Genomic DNA, 26,823 nt, shown 5'->3' on the forward strand with positions numbered 1-26,823 from the left:
GAAGAAAGAACTGGAAAGAGAATTGATAGCATGTCCTAAGAAATACAAAAACCTTGACTAAGCAACAAACTGCCTGAAAATTAGAATGTATCCAGATAGCAGCCAGTGAGACCATAGGGCAACAAGAAATATTAAAGTCAAACAACTGAAAAATAGAAGAAAGACTGAGATATCTTGTAGCAAAAAACAACTGACCTGAAAAACTGATCAAAGAGAAAGAATTTAAGAATCATGAACACCATAACCAAAAGAATGGTTTCAACATTACATTTCAAGAAATCATAAAACTGCCTAGATCTCTTAGAAACAAGAGAAAAGTAGCAATAGAAAGAATCCACCAATCACCTGAAAGAAACCAGGAAACGTACAGGAACATTGTAGTCAAAATCCAGAGTTTTCAGGTCAAAGAAAAAATGCCACAAATAGCCAAAAATAAAGGATTCAAGTGAGCCACAGTCAGGATCACACACACACACAACCAGAGTCAGGATCACGCTCAGTCGAGGAGTGGAAGCTTGGAACACGGTTCTCCAGAAGGCAAAAACATCTAGGCTTTCAACCAAGTATAACTTAGTAGACAAAGCTTGCTATAAACCTACAGGGACAAAAATGGGCCTTAAATGAAATAGAGGATTTCCAGCATTCCTGATGAAAAGACCAGAATTGTGTAGAAATTTTGATGTTCAAACACTGGGGTCAAGAGACACATCAAAAAGTAAATATGAATGAACGATCACAAGGTTTAAACGAGGATAAATTCCTTCTAATATGGGGAGATTATACACATCGCCATCATCCGAAGTCATAGAAGGAGCCTAACTGACAGAAGGCTTAAGAGTGTTTCTCTTATAACCTGATCTTACAAGAATGGAAAGGGAAGAAAACAATGTTGCATGCACCTTTGGATGATGTCACTTTATTGTCAGTTTTGCTTAATTGTTTTACTTATTTACAAGAGACCTCTCATAAGCTGGGGTAATTTGTAAATGTTTCTAATATTAAAAAAAAAAATCAGTAAAAAAAACTAAAAAACGGAATTTTTAAAAAGTTTAAGTTATTCCTCATTGCCTTTATGATAAGATAAAAACTCTTCTATTTACTTTTTAAACCCCTTCCCACTATGGCTACAGTAGACCTTTCCAGGCTTACACATTATTCATCCTCATGTCCTCTGTGATCCAGTCAGATTGGCCCCGATGTTCCTCTACACCACAGCATATCTCCTCTCTCTGTCCATCTACATAAGCTGTCCACCATGCCTGAAATGTTCTCCCACCAAAGTTCTATTTCTAAGACTTCCTCCCTTCAAAGCTAATCCTTTCCTGATTCCCCCAGTTGTTGTTACCCACTAGCTCTCTGAATATTTACTTAGTGGATGCTTTGTATTTATTTATCTGCATGTATGTTGTATCGCGCTTATAGATTGTTAGCTTCTTGAGAACAGATACTCTCAGTTTGGCATCTCCAGCAGTTAGCGCAGTGTTTGATACATGGTAATAAACGTTTATTGTTTAGTTGATTCCCCCCTCAACCCACATTCCTCCAGATATCCCTCTGTGCCCTGATATCTTGTATGTTCCCATTTATTTACATGTTATCTGTGCCACTAGACTATTTTTGCCTTTCTTTGTATGCTCAATGCTTAGCACACAGTAAGTACTTAATAAATGCCTGTAGATTGATCATTTGAGGATACTATCACCTCTCAGTCATCCACATTTGGATTTTACTCTTGAGCCTACCTTCTCTCTTACTCCTTACATTCAGTCAGTTGCAAAGTCTCTTCAGACCTACCTCCATAACATTCCACCCCCTTTTTTCTCTTTCCATTCCTCTCTGTGGTTTTCTCCTTTACATATCTGATCGAATACTCTTTCTAAGTCCTAAGTCTGACAGTGTTACTTCCCCTGTCAAAAACCTTCGGTGGCTCCTTATGGCATTGAGAATAAAATGCAGACTCTTCTACCTAGCATTTGAGGCTGTCCACAGTCTTCCTCTTAGAGGCAGCTAAGTGGTACCACTGGAGTCAGGAAAGACCTGAGTTCAAATGCAGTCTCAGACACAGCTGTGTCGCCATGGGCAAGTCACTTCATCTCTGTTTGCCTCAGTTTCCTCCTCTGTAAAATGAGAATAACAATAGCACCAACTTCAAAGGACTGTTGTGAAGATCAAATGAGATAATAATCATGAGGTGTTTAACACAGTGCTTGACATGTAAATGCTTCTTTCCTCTACCCCCTCCCCCCAGCTTACCTTGCCAACCTGGTCTCAGATCACTCCCCTTTATACACTCTACATTCCTACCAAACTGGGTTGCTAACTGTTTGCAGAGCTCAGCATTTTATTTTCCACCTTTTTGCGTTTGTACAAATCATCCCCCATTCTCTGCCTCTCAGAATCCTTATCCTCCCTCAAGGCTGAGCTCAGATACCCTCTACTCAGTGAAACCTGCCCCGATCCTGCCCCGTCCCCCTACCCCCATTGTTAGCACTCTTGGCTTCCTCAAGTTCTGTCTGCTCCAAGGACTTATCTGTGTACATGTTGTATCCATACAGGAATTGCATGCTCTTCAAGGGCATTTTCTGTCTAAGACAGTGCCTTACACGGTAAACAGCCAGCTGCACAGTGGATAGAGGGCTGAATTTGGAATCAAGAAGCCCTTAGTGTGAATCCTACCTCAGACACTAGCTCTGTGCCTCCTGGCGAGCCATTTACTCTCTCTTTCCTCTTCTGTAAAGTGGGAATAATCATAACATCCCCCACAGCGGGATTTTGGGGATCAAATGAGATATATTTCAAGTGTTCCCCAAGCCTAAGATGCTAGTATGACTTATTTATAATAATTTCTGTTGAAGTTGTTGAATAGCCAGTTTGTGCATTCACCTGGGCCAAATGACTGGCTGTTGCTAGTAGACTCCACAAAACTGCCTGGCAATTTCCAAGTCTTCCAAAATTTCTCTAGTCACTTTGGCTGGCTGTAAAAGACAAGTTCTTGTCTGACTTTCAATAGGAGTAACTCACCACTAACAGAAGAGATCCCAGAAGGTTTGAGCAGTAGCTACCTCATCCTCCTTCCCTTCCTTCCCTGTTGATGCTACCTACCTTCATCACCACTACCCCAACCCCTACCCCATGGGTAGAGGAATCTGCTACCACTAGAAGCCATTCCCTATGGTTGGTGTTAGAGTGGCATGTGCTAAAGAGGTTTTGCCAGGAGGGAGTCTCCTACCCGAATACCAATAAACACTTTCCGTGTTATACCACCTGACTGTCACAAATTTGGACTACTTTGAAGACAGTCAGGTGATGACATTAGTATTTCACCTCAGCTTTCTATATCCATTGCAACTCTTTAGCTATGATTAAAAAAATAAATGAATGTTTTTAAAGAAATATGTGCATAGGAGGGCTGACGCCTACTTAATTACAAAATGAAATTTAGTGATTTGATACCTGTGTGTACATACGTAATCCACACTGAAACAGCATCTGTTTGAGCTGACAATTTAAATGCCTCACAAATTAAATACAGTAGTATTTATTAGTATCTTGTACCATATGACATTATGCATTTTTTCTTAGTATATATCATATGCTTCATATGTGCTTCTAGAAAAAAATGGATGTATTCTTATATTTTGCCTCTCGTAGGAAGTAGTTGAAGCCATTGATCGCAATGCCTTTATCAACTCTGACCTGCCTATCATAATATCTATAGAAAATCACTGCTCATTGCCTCAACAACGAAAAATGGCAGAAATTTTCAAGGTAAGTGCTAAGTTAAATGGCAGGAGAATGTCATGACACCTTTCTTGTCAATATCACTAAGATTTTTCCTGAATTGAGTAGCTATGCCCAAAACTCACACACAGTTTGAGATATACACTGTCTTAGAACCCTAAAAACTGCCAGAGGTGAGATAATAATTGGAACTACACTACAACTTTTCTTGACTGTGACCAAAAATTCTGGAAAGGTCTGAGGAAATCCAGAGTAGCCTTATGATGTCTTATTGCTAATCAGGAAACATTCAGTAGGCAAAGAAGGCCAGGACTGTCCTTGGACAGTCTCAAGCTTCTAATGTATCTCTAGACTAACCTTTGAAATTTAGAGATACCTAAAGTATCAGGCATCCTAAGGTGTAGTCCCTCCATTTGGAGGAAATGGGGAAAGATGGCTAACTTGTTACTACAAAAAGTTCTTCAGAACTTAATGAATTTATAAATAGAAAATAGAAAAAGAACCCAATTATAAATGTAGTAGGTGTGTATTATGCCCCTGGTTATAGTACATTTGCCCCGTGCCCCTTGGCTAACTAACTCGTTGGTCCCATTTGCAGAAGCATTGAATGTAGAAAGAAGAGAAGAGCTGACGAGATTGGAATTTTACCAAGGGAAAGTAACGTAGCTTAGAGATGTCAAGGCATAATTTCTTAAGGACAGTAGACACAGGAAAGAGGAAACAATATGCTCTTTGCTTAAAACCAGCTCATGTTTTACCACAACCACCTTCTCACAGTAAAATTTTTAATACTGAGTCTGTGATCTTGAGGTGTGAGCATGCTCACACACTGGTGGGTTTATGCAACAACAGGAGAAGCTAGAGGTGTGGTGAGAGCCATGCCATACATAGAGTACCCACTGTAGACATGGAACTACATGCTTTTCCCATCTTGCCACTTAAGTTTGTGTTTTGGAGCTCTTGAGTTTTAATTTGCCACCAAAGTAGGTGGTTGCTCAGTCTAGGGAGAAGACATGATCACCTAGATCCCACAAGTGCTTATTCCTTTTCTTAGTCATATGAGTAAACTCTATTGAAACACAGCAGGGATAGAAAAAGAAATGGAAGCAATATGAACCAGGAATCTAATTGGATAAATGCAATCACACAAAACTCCTTAGACTAATAAGATAGGGGCAGAATTAGGGAAGATAGATAGCTATCTTTCTGAAAGCCATCATGGGCTTGATGTGACCTCTGAATTGCTATTGGTAACAATACATAATTATAGGAAATGAGAGACTGTACTTGAGATTATTATTAAATAGGATCAGACAGTTTGGCTGGTGGTTAAATATCTGAGGGTGGGGAGGGATGGAAGGGAAAGAGGAGCTCTCTTTTGCACTTTAGCTTTTCCTCATTCAGTCCTGTTGATGGGATGTCATGAAGTCTTGTAGGTTTTTGCTCTTAGCTGAGTCTCCTAATTGGTACTATAAAGCACTTGATTCAATGGAAGAATTTATGACTGACCCTTCATAAAGAGCTTCTTTCCTGCCTTCCCAGTTTTTCTCCTACTCTTTTTACCCTTCCTGCCAGAGACTCTCAAAAAATTTCTTTCCCTAGTTTTCTGCCAAGAGCTGTTACGGTAAGGCAGCCCTATATGGAGGGAGATGTGGGCCTTCTACCCCTGTGTAAGCAAAACTAGACATGAGTAACAGAAGTTTACTGTTTGTCTTCTATTTGATATTTCAGAATGTATTTGGAGAGAAACTAGTTGCTAAGTTTTTGTTTGAGAGTGATTTCTCTGATGATCCAATGCTTCCTTCACCTGACCAACTCAGGAAAAAAGTGCTTCTTAAAAACAAAAAGCTGAAAGCTCATCAGACTCCAGTGGATATATTAAAGCAAAAGGTATGTTCTCCTCATAAAGAGATTCTAAAAATATTACTACAAAATAGGAACAGAGAGCTAGTAGCATTGTTATATCTCATGTGGCCTTTTCTTTGCTGCTTATGAAGCAGTTAGTCATGAAAATAATTAACTAATTTTTGGTTATGTTTCCCCAAGTAACTAATAAAGCTAGAACCAGAAATTCTGAAAACTAGGACAAAAGAGGGTGAGGGTGGGGCAGAAAGAGTCTAGACAGGCAAAAACCTTCTTCTGCCCAAAGAGGGAGAGTACAAAAGAGTCTTACTAGTCTTACTGTCTCACCAGTATATCCCAATGCAAAGGATATTTTGATCAGATCAGATGCAGTCATACCAGGCAGCCCCTTAAAGGAGGCCTTGGTTGGAATTGTAGAGGGAATGGGAAGAAACAGGAGATGCACAGGGAAAGATGGATACCCTGGTTATAGAAGATAGGACCCTCATGACCCTCATCATACCAGACAGCCCTTGAGAGGAGGTGGGAGGATGTATCAGTGGAGTGGATAAGGGATGGGTCCAGGGAGTGCCAACTGTTAAATTTTCAGTGTGAGCATTGAATCAGCTACAAGTAAGGGCTTAATTTATTGTTTTGTTGATTTTCAGACATAAGAAAGTGACAAATAAAATGCTAATGATGCAGATTAAACTTAATAGTGTGCTCCATCTTTTTTTTTTTTTTTTTGAGAGTTAGTTGTTAAACATTTGTCAGCTCATCACTGAGTGTAACCCTCAGGTTCTTCAAGATACAGGGCCCACAGAAGATCACGAAGGTCTGGGATGGAGGGAAGAAGAATTGTGCCACCTCACCTCCTCTTCCTCACTCCCAAGGATGTCACCTTGCTACTACTGCATTTTGGTTTTCTAAGCTTTATTTAGATCAAAATTCCTATGACCCCTCTTCAGATAGTCTTCATTTTTGTGAAATTTGTTTTAGAATCTGTTTACTTTTTTGAAATGTTCTGTGAAAGGCAATAGCAGAAAAACACTAAAATAGGAAAGAGAATCCTGAGTTCTAGTCATAGCTCTCCTACCTACTGTTCCTCTGACCAGTCACTTAACTTCTATTGGGTCTTAGTCTCCTCAACTATAAAACTGGCAAAATAATAACTGCCTTCCCTCTCATGAAGCATAATTTATAATGATCTGGAAAGAAAATAAATATTAAAGTGCTTTGCGCACTGGAAAGTATGATAAAAATATAAGGAATTATTTTTATTATTTCTTTTAGGTATAAGTAGTATTATTAATTGGAGCTTTTAAATGGCTCACGTTTACATAATTTTTGACAGTTTACAAACTGTATTCTCCCAACATCCTTGTGCAGTAAGGAATAGGAGTATTGCTATTTTATTTTTACAATTGAAGAAATGGAAGGTCTGAGAAATACTTCCCTCTTAGCTAGCAAGGGTCAGAACTAGGATATCAAGTACATGTTTCCCAATTCCAAGTTAGCTGAGTCTGGCATCTGCTACTGTGTGCTGAGCACAGCATTAAATGCTGAGGATACAAAGAAAGACAAAAATAGTCCCTGCCTATGTAGTAGGTGACACAATGCGCAGATAACTGTGAGCAAACAAAATGTATACAGGATAATCTAGAGATAACATCAAAGAGAGAGCACTAGCATTAGAGGCTTCATATGGAAGGTAGAATTTTTTCTGAAACATTAAACCAGAAAGCAAAGATAAGGAAAATGCAGAAAATTGGGAGTGAGAATGTCTCCTGTGAGAAACAACAGAAAGGAGGCCAGCGTTGCAGCATCATAGATTACTTGGAAAAAAGTAAAGTTTGAGAACACTAAAAAGGTGGGAGGGGGTCAAGTTACTAAGGTCTCTAGAAGTCAAACAGTTGATGTCATCTTTGATCCTAGAGGTGATAGGAAGCCTTTGGAGTCTATTGAGTGGTAGGTGGGAGGGTGACATGGTGAGATCTGTGCTTGAGGAAAATCACTTTGACAGCTGACTGGATGGTAGACTGGATGGCAGCATCAAAAGGACAGAGATATGTTAGTAGAATTGACAGAACTTGGCTGCAGATTGGATGGGAAAAGTGAAGAGTCAAAGATGGCACCTAGATTGTGAGCCTGGGTAACTGGGACAATGATTGTATCCCCAAAAGTAATAGGGAAATTAAGAAGAGAGTATTATGGGAGAAGTTGTGAAATGAGTTCAGTTTTAGAGTTGTTGAGGTTAGCATGACTATTGTCATAACTTTATCCGCATTGTTCCTAATTCTTTGTAAACCAGTCAGAATAAGTATAATCCTTTTTCCACATAACAGTGATGATGATGACGATGTTGTTGTAATGAGCAAAATGTGTCAGGCACTATGCTGCTAAGCACTTTAAAAATATTATCTCATTTCATCCTCACAGCAACCCTGAGAAATCAATGGTATTATTATGTCCATTTTACAGATGAGTATACTGAGTCAGACAGAAGTGAAGTGACTTGCCCAAGGTCACAGAGCTATTAAGTGTCTGAGACTAGCTCTGATCTCAGGTCTTCCTGACTTCGGGCCTATTACACTATCCACTCTATCTACTAGGTCACCTAGCTGCCTATAAACAACAGCCCTTCAAGTATTTGAAGATAGTTATTTTCCTGTTTTCTTGAATTAATCCTCACATGATGTGATCTCAAGGTTCCTTACCATTCTGATGGTTCTTTTCTGAACATTCTCTAGTTATCAGTGTCTTTATTAAAATGTAATGTTCAGTGTTGAACTCAGTACTCTAGATGTGATCTACCCATAGAAGATAGCAATTAAATTACCATTGCATTATTCCTCAAAGTTAAACTATACTTGATTGATGTAACCAAGATTAACACATTGTTAACTCATATTCAGCTTGTGGTACTCTAATGAGATATTTTTCAGACAAATTATCTCACTATGTCTCCATCTTGTATCAATTAATTTGATTTCTTTGAAACAATGTAATACTTTAAATTTATCCCAACTGAATTTAATCTTATCAAATTCAGTCCAGTATCATAGGCTTTCAAGATCTTTTTGGACCCTGCTATCCATTGTGTTAGCTAACCCTCCCACATCTGTGTAATCTTCAAATTTCATAAGCATCCCATTTATACTTTATCTTAGACGCCAGTCAGTATGACCAATACCACTTGTTCGAGGATAGATCCTTGGGGTACTTCACTGGTCATCTTTTCTCAAGTTGAAATTGAAACATTAAATACAGTGATGTGCAGATTAACTGGGACCAAGTAAAATAATTCATTGTATTAATTATTCCATAAGCCTTATAATTTTTATATCTTTAAGAAACTTAATATGCAATGTGTCTTTTTGTTGTAATCACGTAGATTCACCTTCATTGTATTTTATAGGATTCACAGTCGTTGATTCACAACATTTTAGTATACCTTCCTTAATTCTTCATGAAACCCCACTTTTATGAGATTAGACATTAAAAAGAACCCATTTTTTCAAGTCTACCCTTTATTGTAACCTATAGATTTTCCATGGACTTTAAATCAATCCAGTTCTCAAGCCACTAACATCACCATCTCTTAGATAAATAACTTTTCATGATGTGTGACATGACACAAGGTTATGTTGAGTATTCACTTGGGAATTTCCATGATTCTGTAACAATTCTACTTCTCAGTATAAAGGGGGAGGAAGGTTGTGTATCCCACCAGATCACAGAAGGTCCAGACACTTCAGTTGAGATAGTCGCAGAATGAGTCAATAAAGGAGCCCAAAATTTAATCACAAAGTGTAAAGCATGTGTTTAGGAATTTTCCTACTATCTCAAAATAATATTTAAGTCCCTAATTATTTTGAGAGGATTATAGTGCTTTTGCCATTGGACAAATGAAAAAATGACATAAATATCTTGTGTTTGGTTAAGAGAATCATATATGTGTGCCCTTTGGATCTGCATATTAAAAAACAGCTAGTCATTTCAGAATTTCACAGGTACATCAGTTAGAACAGTTCCAGCTTAAAGTTTGTTAGTTTGAGAGAATGTTAAGAAGTGAAGGGAAAAGTCAGGCACTAAAAGGGAATTGGAAGGGGAAAGGGGAACTTATGAATTTTCTTCTTCCCCATTCCCTATTGAGCTCATCATGAGAGAGACTGAGCTAGTAATAGATAATACCCCCAGTCTATAGTAGAGAAACATATTGAGGACAGATAGTTGTAGAGATAAACACTTGATAAAGGGCATAGCTTTAAAAAAGCATGACCCTTTGCACCAGAGCAGAATTCCAGCTACAGACTTGGGAAAGGACTTTTGGACCATGAATTGTAAGGAAGTGTGAATAACCCTTTGCCACACAGATATCCTACACGTGTATCTTGCACTCTTCCCATGGATATTCTGTGTACTTGTTTTGTACTAGTTATATTATTACTCCATCTTAGGAGATACCTTTACTAAAAAGCTCAGGAGGAAAGTGTGAGCTATAAGCTGAAGAAATAGCTGCCCACAGGAGCACCTCTAGAACTCATTACAAGAGTCCCCTCTTGAGGAACCAAAGTATACATGCATGTTGGGGGGAAGTGGTAACCCAGCACAAGTGCTACATCAGGGTATCTATATGCTTATCAAAGTCTACCAGTAAAATAAGCTGGAAACAGGAATGGCAAACCACTCCAGTATCTTTGCCAAGAAAACCCCAACTGGGGTCATGAAGAGTCAGAAACGACTGAAACAACTGAACAAGAGCAACGTCCAAGTTCATTCCACCAATGGGGGCAAGACTTCTAGGTTCACTAGAAGTGAAAACCACCAAAACAGATGCCCAGAACCTACAGGGTCAGACAGTGGTTTTGGCATAGCTCTGAAGGAAAGAGGGAGTTTCATCGGCAAAAATTACCTTTTTACAGTCTTTGTTTTGTCTTGCTTCTGATACGTGTCTTTTTTCATGGCAATTGTCATCTGCTCTTTAGTTTGTTTTTTTTAGTTTGTTCAGTAGTTTTTTAGTTTGATTTTTTTCTTTGTTTTTGCTCGTCTTCTCATTATTTTTCCATTTTCAGGAAAAATGATGTTGCACTCTAACAACTCCTCCAACTTGCCTCCAACTTCCTCTGAAAGTTGCTGCTTATTTTCTGAAGACTAATTATTTGTAGAATTCATTTGTCAGGGCTGATGGCACTTTGCTATCTAGGTTTTCCAGACACCACTCCTCCTACCTATCTGATCGTTCCTTCTCTGTTTGCTTTGCTGAATCCTCCTGCAGATCATGTGCTTTAACCGCGGGTATCCTCAGGTTTCTGTCCCAGGCCTTCTTCTCTTCTCCTTCAACACTACTTCACTTGGTGGTCTCATCAGGTTCCATAGATTTAATTGCCACCTCTATTCTGTTGATTCTTAGATCTACCTGTCCTGCCCTAATCTCTCTGCTGACCTCCAGTCTCCCATCTCCAGCTGCCCATCAGACATCTGGTACTCGATGCCTATAGACGTCTTAAATTCAATATGTTCAAAAACAGAACTCATATATCTTTTCCCCTAAACTTACTCTTTCTCCCCTTCTCCAGTCCTTCAGGATCCCAACCTAGGAGTCATCCAGGAATCCTTACTATGTCTATCATCCCCATCCCATATCCTAATTGTTTTCAAGGCCTGTTGATTTCACCTTTTCAACATCTCTCCAATATACCGCTCTCTCCTCTGACATTGCCACCATTTTTTAGAGTAGGCCCTCATCACGTCACACCTGGACTATTGTAATAGCTTGCTAGTGGGTCTGCCTGCCTCAGTTCTCATCCTGCTTGAATATATCCTCCATTCAACCACCACAGTGATTTTTTTAAAGCATGGGTCCAATCATCACCTCTATCCCTGCTCAATAAATTGCCTTCAGGATCAAATACAAAATTCTCTGTTTTGGCCTTCAAAATACTTCATGATTAAGGCCCCTGTCTACCTTTCCAGATTTCTTAAACTTGACTCCCCAGTAAATATTCTTCAATCCAGTGGCACTGACTTCGTGGCTATTCCACAAATAAGATTCTCCATCTTTCAGCTCCAGGTATTTTCTCTGGCTCTCCCCTACGCCTACTAATTTCTCTGGCTTCCTATAAGGCCCAATTACAATCCTATCTTTTACAGGAAGCCTTTTCCAACCCCTCTTAATTTTAAAGCCTTCCCTTTGTTAATTGTTTCCTGTTTATCCTGCATGTAGCTGCTTTCATTATATTTGTCTCCCCCATTAGATGGCAAGCCATTTGAGGGGACTCTTTCACCTCTTTTTTTATCACTGATACTTAGCACGTTACCTGGCACATAGTACTTAAATAAATTTTTATTGATTGTTAGTTGATTAATTGTGCTTTGGCATGACTGATCCTGTTTCATTGTGGGCTTTAAAGACAAGAATCAATTGTCTTCCCCTGCACCATCAACTGCTGAAATATCTCTGAGAGTTCTTGAAGTATTCTCTTTCACAGCTACAATTTTTGAACATTTCCTTGGAGTAATATCTATTCTTAAAGACCACAGAATTAAAACACAGCCAAAGAGAGCAGTTGCCATGAATGTGTATGGTATAAAATCCAGCACTCAGCTGACAGAGAACTAACTAAAGGTAGGGAAACCAGCACACCTGAGTTTTAACTAGTCAGAGTGAAATGTTCTGAGTAAACCTAGCATCAGTAGAAACACATAGGGAAGACAACTGCTGTCAAATTAAGCCATATCAAAATTATTATTTGTACCAAGTGGCACAGTGGGTGAGAGCACTGGGCCTGGAGCCAGAAAGACTGGGATTCAAATCTGACCTCAGACACTTACTGGCTATGGGATCCTGGGCAAGTCACTTAACCCCTACAAAACTGGAGAAGGAAATAGAAAACCACTCCAGTATCTTTGCCAAAAAAACCTGATGGACAGTTGGTCCACAGGGTCACGAAGAGTCAGACACAACTGAACAACAAAATTCATATATCACTGTACTCTGAGTCTGGCCTTTCAGTCTGTTCCTCTGATCCATTGATCCTGTAATCATTCAAGTCACTTGCTTTAGCCTCATAGGGCCCCGCAAGTACCATACAATTCTCTTAAAATACATCATATTACGAATATATGCTATTGAGAACAGATAAAAAGTTTCTTTTTTTAGTGGTTTTTAGAGTTATGAGATTCAGTAGGAGTACTGACATTGATTCTGATATTGATACTGTTCCAGAAGATCTGAATTTTTTCCTTTTAAATGAGCTAAAGTCAATAAATCTTTGATGGAAATTGTTGGCATTAAAAGTTATATTTAAAAGTTAGAAATCAAAATTAAGTAGTTTAATGATTACATTTTAAAGTTATTTTAATCTTAACAGGCTCATCAGTTGGCATCGATGCAAACACAGACTAACAATGGTGGTAATGCCAATCCTACCCCTGCTAATAATGAAGAAGAAGAAGATGAGGAGGATGAATATGATTATGACTATGAATCTCTTTCTGATGGTAAGAAAAGAATACTATGAAGTGCTTACAGAAATATTTGGATTGTTTTCATTAATTTTTTTTCATAAATAAAACTGCCACATAAGTTAAGGCCAGGCAAGTTCCCTTCTTATAAAAACTTCTAGATTACAGTCACTTAACATGGACCAAGTAATATAACAGTAATAGCCACTGTAGTACTCACTCTAGGTAAGGAGTCACTATAAGAAAATCCTCTTTATTCTCTCCTCCAGGAAAGAAAACTGAGGCAGGCAGAGGTTAAGTAGCCTGCCCAGAACCACACAGCTGGTATCTGAGGCCACATTTGAACTCAGTACTTCCTAACTCTGCGCCCAGCACTCTAACCACTGTATCAGAATACTTGATTATCATGGCAATAAGCACCCTCCCCCGTATAATCAGTGAAACCTGTCATTCCTACTCTTCTAACATACTCTTACAATCCATTCTCAACTTTCCTTTCACTTTTCTTCCAACTTCTGCTCATTCCAGGGCAGTTGCTAAGCTTCCATTGGATCAGCTCAACCGTGGGGCTATATTCTGATGCTCTTAAATGGGCCCAGGAACTCCAGGTTCTTTTTCTCTATAGCATTTAAGACGCATCTCTTTTAGCTCCATTGTCCTGAGTTTTTAACAGTAGCTAGCTTTAAAATAACAGTCTGACATAAGTGCATTAGAGTTATAAAACAAAGTACTGTGTACAGTGTCAGGGAAAAGGGCATTAACATCCCTGGAGGATCATTGGTGACACCCTAAAAGGGTGGACATTTAAGGCAAACTGAAAGAATGAGTAGGAATTCCACAGGTAAAAAAGGAGAAGGAATTCCAGGCAGAGATAAAATAGGGTTAGAGATTATAGGGGCTGCTGGGAGAGGATTCTCCCTCTACTGATGAACATTGGTGGCACTTACATTCTTAGGCACTGAGACATTAAATGACTTATCCGAGGTCATGCAGGCAGTACTTGTCCCTCAAACCCCTGCTCCAAACATCTCTGCTGCTGTCCTCTTAGTCACACAGGATTGCAGTCTATCACCCTCTGTGCCTCTCCATCGTATCTCTCATAAGCACCCCTTTTTCCCACTCACACAGCCACCACCCTGGCATATTTTCATCATGCTATGATTGTACTGTTGAAATGGCCTTCTAGTTAGTCTTACTGCTTCAAGTCTGTCCCTGGTCCAGTCTGTCCTCCACTCTGGTATCAGAGTGACCGTCCTAAAGTGCAGGTCTGACCCATTCACCCGCCTGCTCAGTAAACTACATATGCTCTCAGTGCCTTCAGGATCAAATATAAAATCCTCTGTCTGGCTTTTAAAGTCCTGTATAATCTTACTCTTATCTTTCCAGGCTTCTTATATTCTGTTCCGTTCGATTCAGTAAACTAAAATAAACATGATAAATGTTTGTTGAGTTGAAGTCCTTTACAACCTTGCCCTTCTTATTTTTCCAGTCTTCTTATTCTTTCCTCTCCTCTACTTACTTTACTGTCCATTACATACCTTATTCTCACACTCATCACTCTGTCTCTTGACTGCCTTTTCACTGCCCATCCTCATACCTGGAATACTCTACACTCTGACTTTTACCTCTTGGCCTCCCTGGATTCTGTCAAGACTAAATTCAAATTCTACCTCTGGTAGAAGGCCTTTCCCAGAGTGCCCAAATACTAATGCCTTTCCTCTGAGATTACTTTCTGGCTACTCTATATATACCTTATATGTACATAATTTTTTTACATTTTGGTTTCCCCCATTTGAATTCTATTTCCTTGAGGACAAGGAACATGTTTTTGCCTTTCTTTATCCTAGCACATAGCAGAGTGCTTGGAAAAGAGTAATTATTTAATAAAGCTAACTAACTGACAATATGTGTCAGAGGCAAGGCTTTCCATTTCATCTCACTAGGCTTGAGACTGAGCAGAGACAAAGCCATGAGGGCACCATGCATGTTTAGGCAGTGCAGCAAGTTACCTAGTTTGGCTTGAGTTTCGTGTGTGGAGAAGAGCAATATGAAACAGGTCTGGAAAAGTAGAATGGAACCAGGTTGTGTAAAGCCTTGATTATCAGGCAGGAGGAACTTTTATTTTGCTTACTAGACCATAGGGTTTTGTGCAGAAAAGTGGCATGACAAGATGGGGGAGAATTAAGATAGAAGAATAACAGGAAGAATGGCCTGTTCAGGAACATTTTGGGAGCCAGGGACTGAAAAAGAGGTCCCAGGCTCTGCACTGAGGCAGGAAAAGATCACTGATGATACCTGAACTAGTGCAGAATAAAGACCCTTAACTAAATATAATTTTTCTGCATTATGCTCAGCAAAAGAGACATTTAATATTTCTGCTTTTCTGCATTTGTGAGAATTTTTTTTCAGTGACCTAATACATGGTCAAATTTTGTGAAAATCATAGGCAGTAGATAATAGGCATACTCCTTTCTGCTCCCATTCAGTATTCTCTAGAATTGTGTTCAGGTGCTTCTTTTTCATTTATTTTTTGGTTAGATTTATCTAGATCTAAGATTCTGTTTCTTCCTGTACCTCATTTAACTTTTCTTTAAAGAGTTTAGATGCTATAACAATTAGTGCATATGTTGGTAGTGTTGACATTAATTCATTGGCTATGGTATCTTTCAGCAAAATACGATTTTCCTGTTTATTTCTTTCAGTTAGGTCTCTTTTTGCTGTTGCTTTGTCTGAGTTTAAATTGGTCCCTCTACCTTTTTAACTTCAACTGAAGCATATAGATTCTGCTCCAACCCCTTTTTTGTTGCTCCAACCCCTTTTTTGATGATCTTAAAAGAAGAAAGAAATGTATTTTCTGTTTCAGATGTGTTTCTAACAAAATCATATTTTTGGATTCCTGTTTCTAATCCATTCTACTAGCTTCTTCCATTTTAGAGATGAGTTCATTCCATTCACGTTCAGTTACAATTGTTAATTGTATATTTCCATCCATCCGATTCTTATACTTTTTCTCCTGTTTCCTGCCCCGTCCTTAAAAGTTTGTTTTTGTTTTTAATCTGCTCTCCCTGTTATCTCCCCCCTGCATTAACCCCTTCCTTCTTGTTGAATTGTTAGGTGAAATGTGCTTCTGTACCCAACTCTGTGTGTGTGTTTATGTGTGTTCTTCCTTCCTTTGACCAGTTGAAATGATAGTGAGATTCATGTGTCACTCATTTCTCCTCTGACTCCCTCCTCGTTGTGGATTTCTACTTTAGGACCCTATTTATATGAGATAATTTTCCCTATTCTTCCTCTTCCTTGCTCACTCACTCCTTGTACCAGTATATTCCTCTTCCCCTCTCTTTCCTTTCTTCTTTTAAGATCATCAAAATGTCATAACATCTTTCAGGTCTTCTGTCTGATTCCCTCTATGATCCCTGATGATGATGAGTTCTGAGGGGATACTATATTATTTTCCTATATAAGAATGTAAACAATTTAACCTTGTTTTGATCCCTGATTTCTCACTTCTGTTTGTCTTTTAATGTTTCTCTTGGTTCCTATGTTTATATGTCATATTTTCTACTCAGTTCTGGTCTTTTCATCCGGAATGCTCAGAAATCCTCTTTTTTTTTTGTTAAAGAATCATCCATCCCTGCCCTTGCCATCTCTGTAGGATTATACTCAGGTTTGGTAGATTAAGATCCTGGAAATTTTTATTTTGTAGTTTCTTTAATGAAGTGACTGTAAGACCCTTTGAATTTCTATTTTGCCCTTTGGTCCTAAGAGATCTGGACAGTTTTGTGATTTCTTAAAATGTGATGTTTAGGCTCTTTTTTTGTTCATAGTTTTCAGGTAGTCCAAAGATTCTTAAATTACCTCTCCCCAATCTGTTTTCCAGGTCAGTTGATTTTGCCATTGAGATACCTGATTTTCTTCTATTTTTTTCAGTCTTTCGACTTCATCTTACTGTTTCTTGATGTCTCGTGGAGTCATTGACTTCTATTTAGTTGATTTTTTTAAAATAAATTTTTGTTGACAATTTCTGTTTCCTGAATTATCATAGTTGTCTTCTCCCTCCCAGAGAGCCATCCAATTTAATAAATAGTATTTTTAGAGAGAAAAAAATCAGTATAGCTGATAGACTGAGAAATTCCAAACACTTATGCAATGTGTAACACCTTCCAGCTCCACAACGGGGTGGGCTGGTGGCATCCTCTTGTGTATCTTTTCATTTAAGTTCTACTTGATCTTCATAACTTGGTTACATTCACCTTTGGTTTTTTGGCATGTAGTTGTTCTTTTATTTGCATGGTTGTAGTTGTATCTATTGTTTTTGTGGCTCTGCTTCACTCTGCATTATTTCACATAGATCCTTCTGTGCTTTTCTGTATTCATCAAATACATAATTTCTCATAGGACAATAATATTCCATTATATTTATAGACCACAATTTGTTTAGACATTTCAGATGTGATGAGTATCTGATTTGTTTCTAATTCTTTGCTATCACAAAAAGTGCTACTATAAATATTTTACTGTATGTGGAGAACATCTTATCACTAGCTTCCTTGGGGGTACAAATCCAGTAAGGGATTATCTGGTTCAAAGGGTATGGACGTTTTAGTTATTTACATAACTCCAAATTCCTTTTCAATATTGTTACACTATTTCACAGATTCACCAATGATGTATTAGTGTTCCTGTCATTATATAACCCCGCCAGTATTCACTGTTGCCTTTTTTTGTCATTTTTGCCAGTTTGCAGGGTATGAGATGAAACCTCAGAATTGTTTTGGTTTGTGTTTTTTTAAATTTCAGTAATTCAGAGCATTCTTTCATGTTGTCATGAATATTTTGCCATTCTTCTTTTGAGAACTATTTGTTCATGTCCTTGGTCAATTCTCATTTTTAGGGAGTTGCTTTCTTGAGTAACTTTTGTATTTTTTTGTTCCAAGCTGTTCATTTTCTTTTCATACCTTTCTTCTATAGCTCTCATTTCTTTTTCTATTCTTCCCCTTCTATCACGCTTATATATAGGGGGGTTTTTTTGTTACTTTTCACCTGGGCTAAAGGCTAACATGGAGTCCTTGCTCTGCTCCATGTAGCCACAAGTTGCTATATGGTTCTGAACTTATTCCTCATTTAGAACATAGCTAGTACCGCTCCTCTCACCCATAAGTGTAGGTTCCCTTCTTTTTCTGCCCTGGATCTCTGACCAAAAGGAAGGGAGTGGGTGACAAAGCTGGCAGATGGGAAAATGGAAAAGTGGCACATTATTGCACTGTTTGTTGATGGAGCTGTGAATTAGTCTAGTCATTTTGAAAAGCAATTTGGAACTATGTCTAGAAAATTACTAAACTATACATACTCTTTGACCAGCTGTATGCCACTAGCAGGCTTATATCTGGAAAGGATTTTTTAAGAGGAAAAGGATCTATCTGTACAAAAATATTTACAGTAGCTCATTTCATTGTAACACAAAATTTAGAAAATAAGAGGGGAGGGGGGCAGGATACTGTCAGAAACTATGATAACAAGGAACAAAAGATGTCAATAAAACTTAATTTTAAAAATAAAATGAAGAACCTCTGAAGTAGAAAAAAAATCTTGCTAATTGAAGAGATAAAAACAAACTATTAAACTGACACATAAAAGAACCAACACACTATTCTGGATCTGATTTTCATCAACAAGGAGGGATAGCTCGTTGAAATAGTAATTGTAGAAGGAGTGCCGTAGTATTTCTGATCAAAAAAATCCTGGCATAATCTTACGTGCACTCTAGATTTGGAGAGAATAGATTTTAAAGGTTTCAGAGAAAGTAAAGGTAGTATCTAAAAGACTAATATTCATCCTGGGAGAGTTAAGAAGCTCTGAAGAATGAAATTGAAATGAATGCTAACTTTATTTTTAAAAACAACTAAAAACAGTTCTGTTGAAAAGAAACAAACTGGTTAGAGATCAACATGTATGCACAAGAAAATGTGCAAAAATATTGAATCAGAGGTAGATAATGGAGGTTTGATGTAACATAAAAAGTTTGAAAGCTTAGAATGAGCTCAAGCTGATGAGGAAAACTAAGGACGCAATGTTTTCTCTGTCAGAGTTGATAGTTTTAAATGAGAGCAAATCTCTCTCAAAGCCCTTTGCAAGCAAAACAGCCTTTTGACGACACATTCAAAAACTCTGGTCTGTAGGTCAAGAGAACTGATTTCTTTAATCCCAGCTTTGCCACTGATTACACTGATATGTAATTCTGTGCAAATAACTTTGCCTCCATGGGCATTTCTCCATCTCTAAAGTAAATAGGTTGACCTAAATGACCTCCAAGATGCTTCTACCTATAAGATTTTGTAGTTCTAACAGAAATTTTGAGAAGTGAGGATCTCTCCATGCTCAGAAATTCCATGACCCCTGGATGGGGAAATGGAATGATTTTTTAGTTTGAAAGAAAATGGGGGGGGAGCAAAGTTTATTTCTTCTACATCTGCCTCTACACTGATTGATATATCTATTTCAAGTCGTATGTCCTCACTGACTTCTGTTATAATTTATGTTACATTTCCACAAGGAAAAAGGTAATGAGAATTCCAGATCAAGAAGCACTCTGTCTTAGCCTGTGTATTAACTGCATCTAATTCTCCATCACAAGAAAAGAGTTCAAGGGAAATAAGTCTTTTCTGAGCTGTCAGTTATAAGGTGATTGGTGTCGCATTGGATAGAACATTGGATCTGGAGTCAGGAAGACTTGAATTCAAACAGTCTGTTACTAGTTGTGTGACCTTGAGCAAGTTACTTAACCTCTGTCTGCCTCAGTTTACTCAACTACAAAATGAAGATAATAATTCCACCTGCTTTGTAGGGTTTTTATAAGGATAAATGAGATAATATCTGTAAAAAGCATTTAGCACAGTACATGGCAAATAATAGGCACTATGTAATGCTGATTCCCTTCTTTCTTACTTTCCCATAAATAATACCCAAGCCACCTTAGCATTTCAGAGAACCCTAAGGAAAAAGGGAGCCTTCATTCACTGAAGATAACTTCTAGAACATTTTGCACTTTTTATTTTGGATCCAAGAATACACACTTAAACTTTGGAATCTGTGTGCTTTGCATATTCATTTAAGAGCAATAACAGTATAAATATGAAGGAATTAAATTCCCACTTGATGGAGAGTTTTCTCTGACTCTGGCCAGATACCAAACAAATCACATACTTACATTCTTGGCCTTGTAACCATCTTCTTTTCCTTCACTGTAATTATTTTCCTGCTTGTGCTGAATGTTTCCCTACCTGTCTCTGCATTGCTCCCAAGTTGTCTCCAGCTAGCTACAGTGATGAGAAAAATAAAAACTGCAAATTTAGGCAGAACAAATCACATTTTTCCTCAGAGATCTTGGGATAAATCTTGGAAGAAGCACTGTGGTATTGTGAAGACTGAACTGTAAGTCAGGAAACCCTTTGTCTAGCTCCTTCTCTGACGCTAATAAACAATTCTTGTACAGATTCATTTCATGTCTTTGAACTCACTTTTTTTTTTATTTAAAATGAAGTGGTTGGACTAGATTATCTCTAAATTCCTTTTCATCCTTTAGATTATATGATCAAAAGTTGGGTAATTGCTGAGAGAGAAAACTACAAAGTAGGGAAAGAATATTGCAGAGACAGGTCAGTGTGCAGTGACAGTAACAGAAATAAAACAAGTCAGGGGAAGGATAGCAGCATGATTAGAAAGCTCGAAACGGATAATTTGTTGGTTATTTATCCAGAAAACCATCAGGTCATAGTGATCTGGCCTACATTAACCTGAGGATTTAGATCTTCCTGCCTCCTAGCTAGTCTCGTCTCCATGGCCTGTTTGTGAGTGTGCAGCCCAGATCATTGTGACACAGATGTTCACCCCTGCCATAATACAGATTCGTTCAAAGTCATAGGAAGATACTATTTTCTTCTAGTGAAATTAATCTGTGTCTTTGTGTTTGAAATGAAACAGTAATGCATAGTAAATAAAACATGCCAGTAGGCCTAATATTACATAATGGATTATGCATTATCATGGAAAATTCTTTGCACTTTAATTATTGCTAATCTTTGAAGTTATAAAGTATTCCTTATTTCTTTTGTTAACCTTTTATTCTATGTCGTTCTTGTCATTTAAACTCTCCTCAATGCTTCAGTTTAATTTCTCTGGCTTTAGGTCTTAATTTTCTTTACTTTTATCCCCTGTCTGACTCTGTTTTTCTATAGCAGATGTCCTTAATGCTTCTCCCGCTCCTAACAGTCAGGAAGGTAAAGGCCATTTGAATTGATCATTTTAACTGCATGAATTTCAGCATTGTATTTTAAATCGCTTAATATTGCTTAGCATGAAATTGTGGTACCTCTGCAAATAAGTATTAGAGAATAATTTCTGTATTTCTTTTAGTACTTCGTAGCCTGCATGGCACTGATTTGGTATGAGGATATTTTGATCTATTCATATGTGGGTTGGAAATAGTAAAATAAGAAGAAGATGATAAAGAAAATGTTAATAGATCAGTAGGGATAAAAAGTGAATTTATCATTAAAACTGTTGATGTTGCCTTTGCATAGAGAATATAATTTTTAAATAATTAAAATGAAAGAGTATGTGTCAGATGGTTTTTCAACTTGCTGACTATTAACACTATAAATTTTTATAGTTGTGGAGCTACTCAGCTTTGTCCTTCAATTTAACAATGAGATGTTGGAACGTTTTCCAAGTTCCTATATTTTTTCCTGGTTTTGACATTCTTGAAGCTAAAAATAACTAGTAGCTACATTAAATAAGGTGGATTAGAACATAATTTGTATTCTGTTACGCTAGTGTTTAGTCACAAAACCAATTGGTCAGTCATTTTACACAATATATCTTGCTATAAAGGTTAGGACACATCTACATGACAACAAAACACCTTCAACACCCATCAGTTTCTTAAAGTCATCAATAAACTCAGTGAAGAGAAGCAGAGTTGTACAAATGGTTAAAAAGCTGGTCTTAGAGTAAGGAAGAAAAGAGTTCAAGTCCTGCCAAGTACGAAACACAGGAGCTCAGTGACCCTGGGAAGTCATTTAACTTCACAGTGCCCCCGCCAACTCTCTAAGACAATATAGCTACAGAGTACATATTGATCTGTATTGGTAGAGGAAGTTTCCTTATTGGGAGTTCCCTATCCCAATGAAATCAAAGTTAAGGTCCAAAAAAATGAAGAACCTTGGTGAAAAAAGATTATTTAGTCCTATTTGTTTGCTGGAATATTTTTATATCACAACGAGACAAGTCAAACATGAAGTTATTTTCAGGTATTGAGCACTTTTGCTCTCTGACCTTTTCATAAAGTGAGATCTACTGTGGATCTGTAATTTTAATTCTGTTATATTGATTGAAGGTATTTTAACTCATTTGCAGATAACATTCTGGAAGACAGACCTGAAAGTAAGTCAACTAGTGACAAACTACAGTTTGAGTACAATGAAGAAATTCCCAAGAGGATAAAGAAAACTGACAGCTCTATTTGCAACAAAGGAAAGGTAGTACACATATTTTCCCTTTAGCCACACTTGGGCATAAAACAATATTTAATTAGTTCTCACTTATGTTAGGACCTGGATTAGGCTTAGGATTATAAAAATAAAAGAAGCAGCCCATGCCTTAAAGAGTTTATATTCTATTTGAGAGAAAGACATTTGTATGCAAATATTAGCAAGTCAGTAACTAAATACTAAGGACATACACAATAATTTGTGTGGAGGGGGAGCAACTCCTGGGATCAGAAGCCCTCCTGAAGGAGGTGACGCTGGAGCCTGGTTTAAAGGAACCCAAGAAGTGCAGGTGAGAAGGGAGAGAAGTCCAGCCATGGGAGACCAGCTGTGCAAAGCCCAGAGGACTGGAGGTGAAATGTTCTGTTTTAAGGAACGCCAGGTAAACACACTTAGCAGGATGGCAAAGGATGTGAAAGGAATAACGTATGATAAACTGTAAAGGTAAGCCGGAACAAAGTTGTGAAAGGCTTTAAATGAGAAGCAAAGGAGTTTGTATTTCATACTAGAGATAATTAGGAGCTATCAAATAGGTTGCGAAAGAGGGTGCTGTGATTAGACAGACACTATTGCACATATCTGAGCTCACCAGAACCAGTTTTGGTCCTGAAAGTTGATTTCTCTTTTTGCTTCATTTCCCCCATCTGGAATAGCTCCAGGAAAATCTAACACATTCATGGTTTTTCTCATTTCTATTTTGAGTGACTAGCTCACAATGACTATATGTACATACTGTTACTGTTGCTCTAAGAGCCCGATGTAAGAGAGAGATGAAATATTGAGAAAAGCAGTGTGTGCTGACAGCTTAAAAAGTCATTTGGGAAAATAGATAATGTGAAGTACATCTTCCTATGGAGCCAAGAAAAAGTTGTCATTTAAATCTCTAATTCATTAGGTTGTGTGAAAAATCTGCGGAGAGGAAGGAGGTTAGGAAAAACTTCCTCGATAGAGGTTTGGAATTAGGTAAGGCAAAGGATTCAAAAACAAGGACAATGTCAAGTTGACCTGGTTAATTATGAAGTAAAGATTGAGATGGGAGGAAAGCAAAGCCAGAGCAGGGTTGATAGCCTGAGAGAACACAGAAGGAGGAAAACTAGAGGATAACCAAAGGATAGAGCTAGGAGGAATGAGGCACAGTGAGAGGTGGAATAAGAGGAGATTATGGTAAGAGGAATTTAAGAGTTTTTGTTCACAGAAGTGAAACAAAGCCTGTGGAATAAACAATGTAGGACATGGGAAAGGAGATTGATGAACTAGGCCAGAATGTTCAAGGTACAGCTTGTGTACTGAAAAGCCCTTGTATAGGGGAAATTGGGTAAGAATGGCCAGGAGGCTATTGGAGAACAGTTACTTGGATCAGGATAAAGTGATTCTCAAATGAAGTAGGTGAGATGGCAGGGGGTGGGAGGGAAGGGGTTTCTGGAAGTTGTGGTTGGAAGTAGGGAACATACCTACTCTTGGTCCAGTACAGGGAGAGGGGAGGGAAATGAGAGATGCTGTATCCAGTACTGAAGAGAATGCCTATAGATTAGAGTCTTCAGGGGAAACCGTTTCTCAAGGTGTGCTCAGTTCTTGGGAGAACATGAGAGGAAGAAGTCTAAGATGAAAGAAGGTTTTTGATAGAAGAGAACAGAGGGAACAATGAAAAGGGAGGCAGGATTGAAATTCGTTAGGGATAAGATGGATAAGGAAATTGGTGGTGGCTTCAGGGAAGTGGGATGGCTTTCCATGAGGCAGCTGAGTTTTCTTCATTACCAGGATTAAGTCCTGTGAATGGCCGATGCTGGCATCAGTTATCTTTCAATTACAAGGAAAATTGGGTCTTTTACCAGCAACTCTTCTTGTAGATGAGATCCTGATAGCAAGCATATGGTTGACCTGAGCCTTGGCCTGGGTTCTTGAAGCAAGATCCTGTTGTTCAAGACTCATTTGTAATGTATTTAGTTGTTACATCAGGAAGCAGAGTGAATTGAATATTCAAAAAAGATGTCAGTCACTGTTTTGTCAGTGCCCCTGACTAGTCCCTGAGGCAGTTCCTGATGCTGCTATACCATCTTACCCCACCATAGATCCTATTACTGTAAGAATATAGGGCACCCCACTTATGCAGTTACCTGACATGAATAGAGACTTAATAATACTGTAGACCTGCTTATGGTTATCTTATTGAAAATCAGAATGTTCTAGTCATTTGAAGTTTTGAATTACACAAAATACATAGAGAGAGATGACAGAATACTTTCAAGATCTATAATGTAAAATTCTGTTACTTTATCTTTAACAGGTTTATGACATGGAACTGGGTGAAGAATTTTATCTTCCACAGAATAAAAAAGAGAGTAGACAAATAGCCCCAGAGCTTTCTGACCTTGTCATCTATTGCCAAGCTGTAAAATTTCCAGGTAAGACTAACTAATCTTATCATTCTATCCCTTTCAGAAGCTAAATTATAAAAAAAATTGTCCTTTCCTTTTCATCCTCGTATGATCTGGCTTCACTGAGTTTCTCCATAAGCTTTCTATAAATTTCCTCCTTTATGTTTTGTGAATTGACGCTGCTCATAATTTTCCATCATATTAAAGTAATGTTCCCTTGGCTATCATCTCCTTCTACTTGGCAAGGAGATCAGGTTTTTTTGACTAATGTAGTTTCTTTTGTTTTGTTTTGTCTTTTAATTATTTATTTTCAACATTCTTCTTTTTTCCAAGTTCCAAATTCTCTACCTCCCAGCCCTCCCCTACCAATTGTGATGGCAAGAAACTATATCATTTGTACATGTAAAATCATACAAAACATGTGTCCATATTAGCCTTGTTGCAAAAAAAAAAAAAAGCACGAGAAAAAATGCATTCAGACTATCATTCTTTCTCTGAAAGTAGATAGTGTTTTTCATCATAAGTCCTCCAGAATTGTCTTGAATCATTATATTGATCAGAAGAGTTGTCATTCACTGTTGATCATGGTACATAGAGGGCTCTTTCCTCCACCCCCTGGTTCAATTTTTTTGTTATTTTTTCTTCTATTAAAAGGGGCCATCCCTTAAGTAACTGCTTAAAGAGGCCTATTCATTAAATGGATGTATCTTATTCAAAGTGAGAATCTGATGAGACCTTCACCCAAAATGGCCAGGGTCTCCCATTTCATCCTGGGCCATCTCCAGCCATCCTGATGAGTATCAGGCCACTGGACCCAGATGGCTCAGGAGGAGAAAGTGAGGTTGGTGACCTTGCACAGCCTTCCCTCACTCAAATCAGTGTCAACTGCAAGTCAGATCATCATCTTGACCTAATGGTCCTCTTGGAGAACGAAGGACAAACACAGCAACAACCGCCTTCTTCCCTTTAACTAATCTGTCACCAGGTCTTCTTGTTTCCTTCCTTGAAATATTTCATAAATTTGTACTTCTTGCTTTGTTCCCCCTTACCCTAGTCCAGGCTGTCATCATTTCACATTTGGATTATTACAACAGCCTCCTTATTGGTGATCCTGACTCTGATTTCTAATCTATCATTAATATGACTTCAGCATAATCACCCTAAAACATTCCCTCACCCTGCTAGTCAAGGAGCTCTGGTGGTCCCCTGTTGTATGTAGTATTGAGTCTAAACCCCTCTGTTTGACTTTCATTTCATCCATAAAAGGCCCTGCCGCATCTCTTCAACTGTGTTTACAACTAAACTCCAGTGTCTACGGTCACTCTGGTCAGACAGGTCTCCTTACTGTCCCCCAATAACAATAATTATTCTTGCTTGCCTGCCTCTGTTCATGCTGTTCATTCTACTGCTTACTCTTCTCTGCTCTGCCTGTATAAGGCTAATTTATCTTTAAGGACAAATTCAAATTATACCTTTTCCTTGAAACATTCTCTGACTTCTCCAAGCTTCCTTATCAGAGTTCCTTCTGTCATAATCTCTAAATATTTTGTTTTAAGTATCCTTATTAATAAAAATAATTTTTGAGCATGTACTTGAAATATGTGTATATTTGTAAATTATACTCATATACCACTATATACTAATTATTATGTGTATTCTAAAACTTGCAAAAAAAATAGAAAGTTTTAAAACAATTATAGAAATCTTTGAGCCTGTATTCAATAGGGAGCCACTAAAGTTTATTGAGAAGGGAAGTGATACAGCAAGTTCTGCACTTCAGGCAAATTTCTTTGGCAGCTTTGTGAAGGATAGATTGGAGAAAAAAGACTTAAGGGAAGGAGACTGAAAGTCCA

General features: G+C 38.0%; 1 protein-coding gene across 7 annotated transcripts in view; it reads left to right on the forward strand.

Annotated features, from left to right (window-relative positions):
* PLCE1 (phospholipase C epsilon 1) overlaps positions 1-26,823 on the forward strand; it is a 322,319-nt gene that overhangs the window by 253,653 nt on the left and 41,843 nt on the right. For all 7 annotated transcript variants that reach the window (XR_011970818.1, XM_072625626.1, XM_072625644.1 and 4 more), the window contains 5 exons: positions 3,652-3,768; positions 5,473-5,631; positions 12,957-13,086; positions 22,465-22,586; positions 24,880-24,997. Coding sequence is in view for 6 of the 7 variants with exons in the window: in XM_072625626.1 (XP_072481727.1) it covers positions 3,652-3,768; positions 5,473-5,631; positions 12,957-13,086; positions 22,465-22,586; positions 24,880-24,997 (646 nt within the window). In the remaining variant the exon portion in view is untranslated. The remainder of the gene's footprint in view (positions 1-3,651; positions 3,769-5,472; positions 5,632-12,956; positions 13,087-22,464; positions 22,587-24,879; positions 24,998-26,823) is intronic.

This window comes from Notamacropus eugenii, chromosome 1 (genome assembly GCF_028372415.1).
Source record: "Notamacropus eugenii isolate mMacEug1 chromosome 1, mMacEug1.pri_v2, whole genome shotgun sequence".
NCBI classification, from domain to species: Eukaryota; Metazoa; Chordata; class Mammalia; order Diprotodontia; family Macropodidae; genus Notamacropus; species Notamacropus eugenii.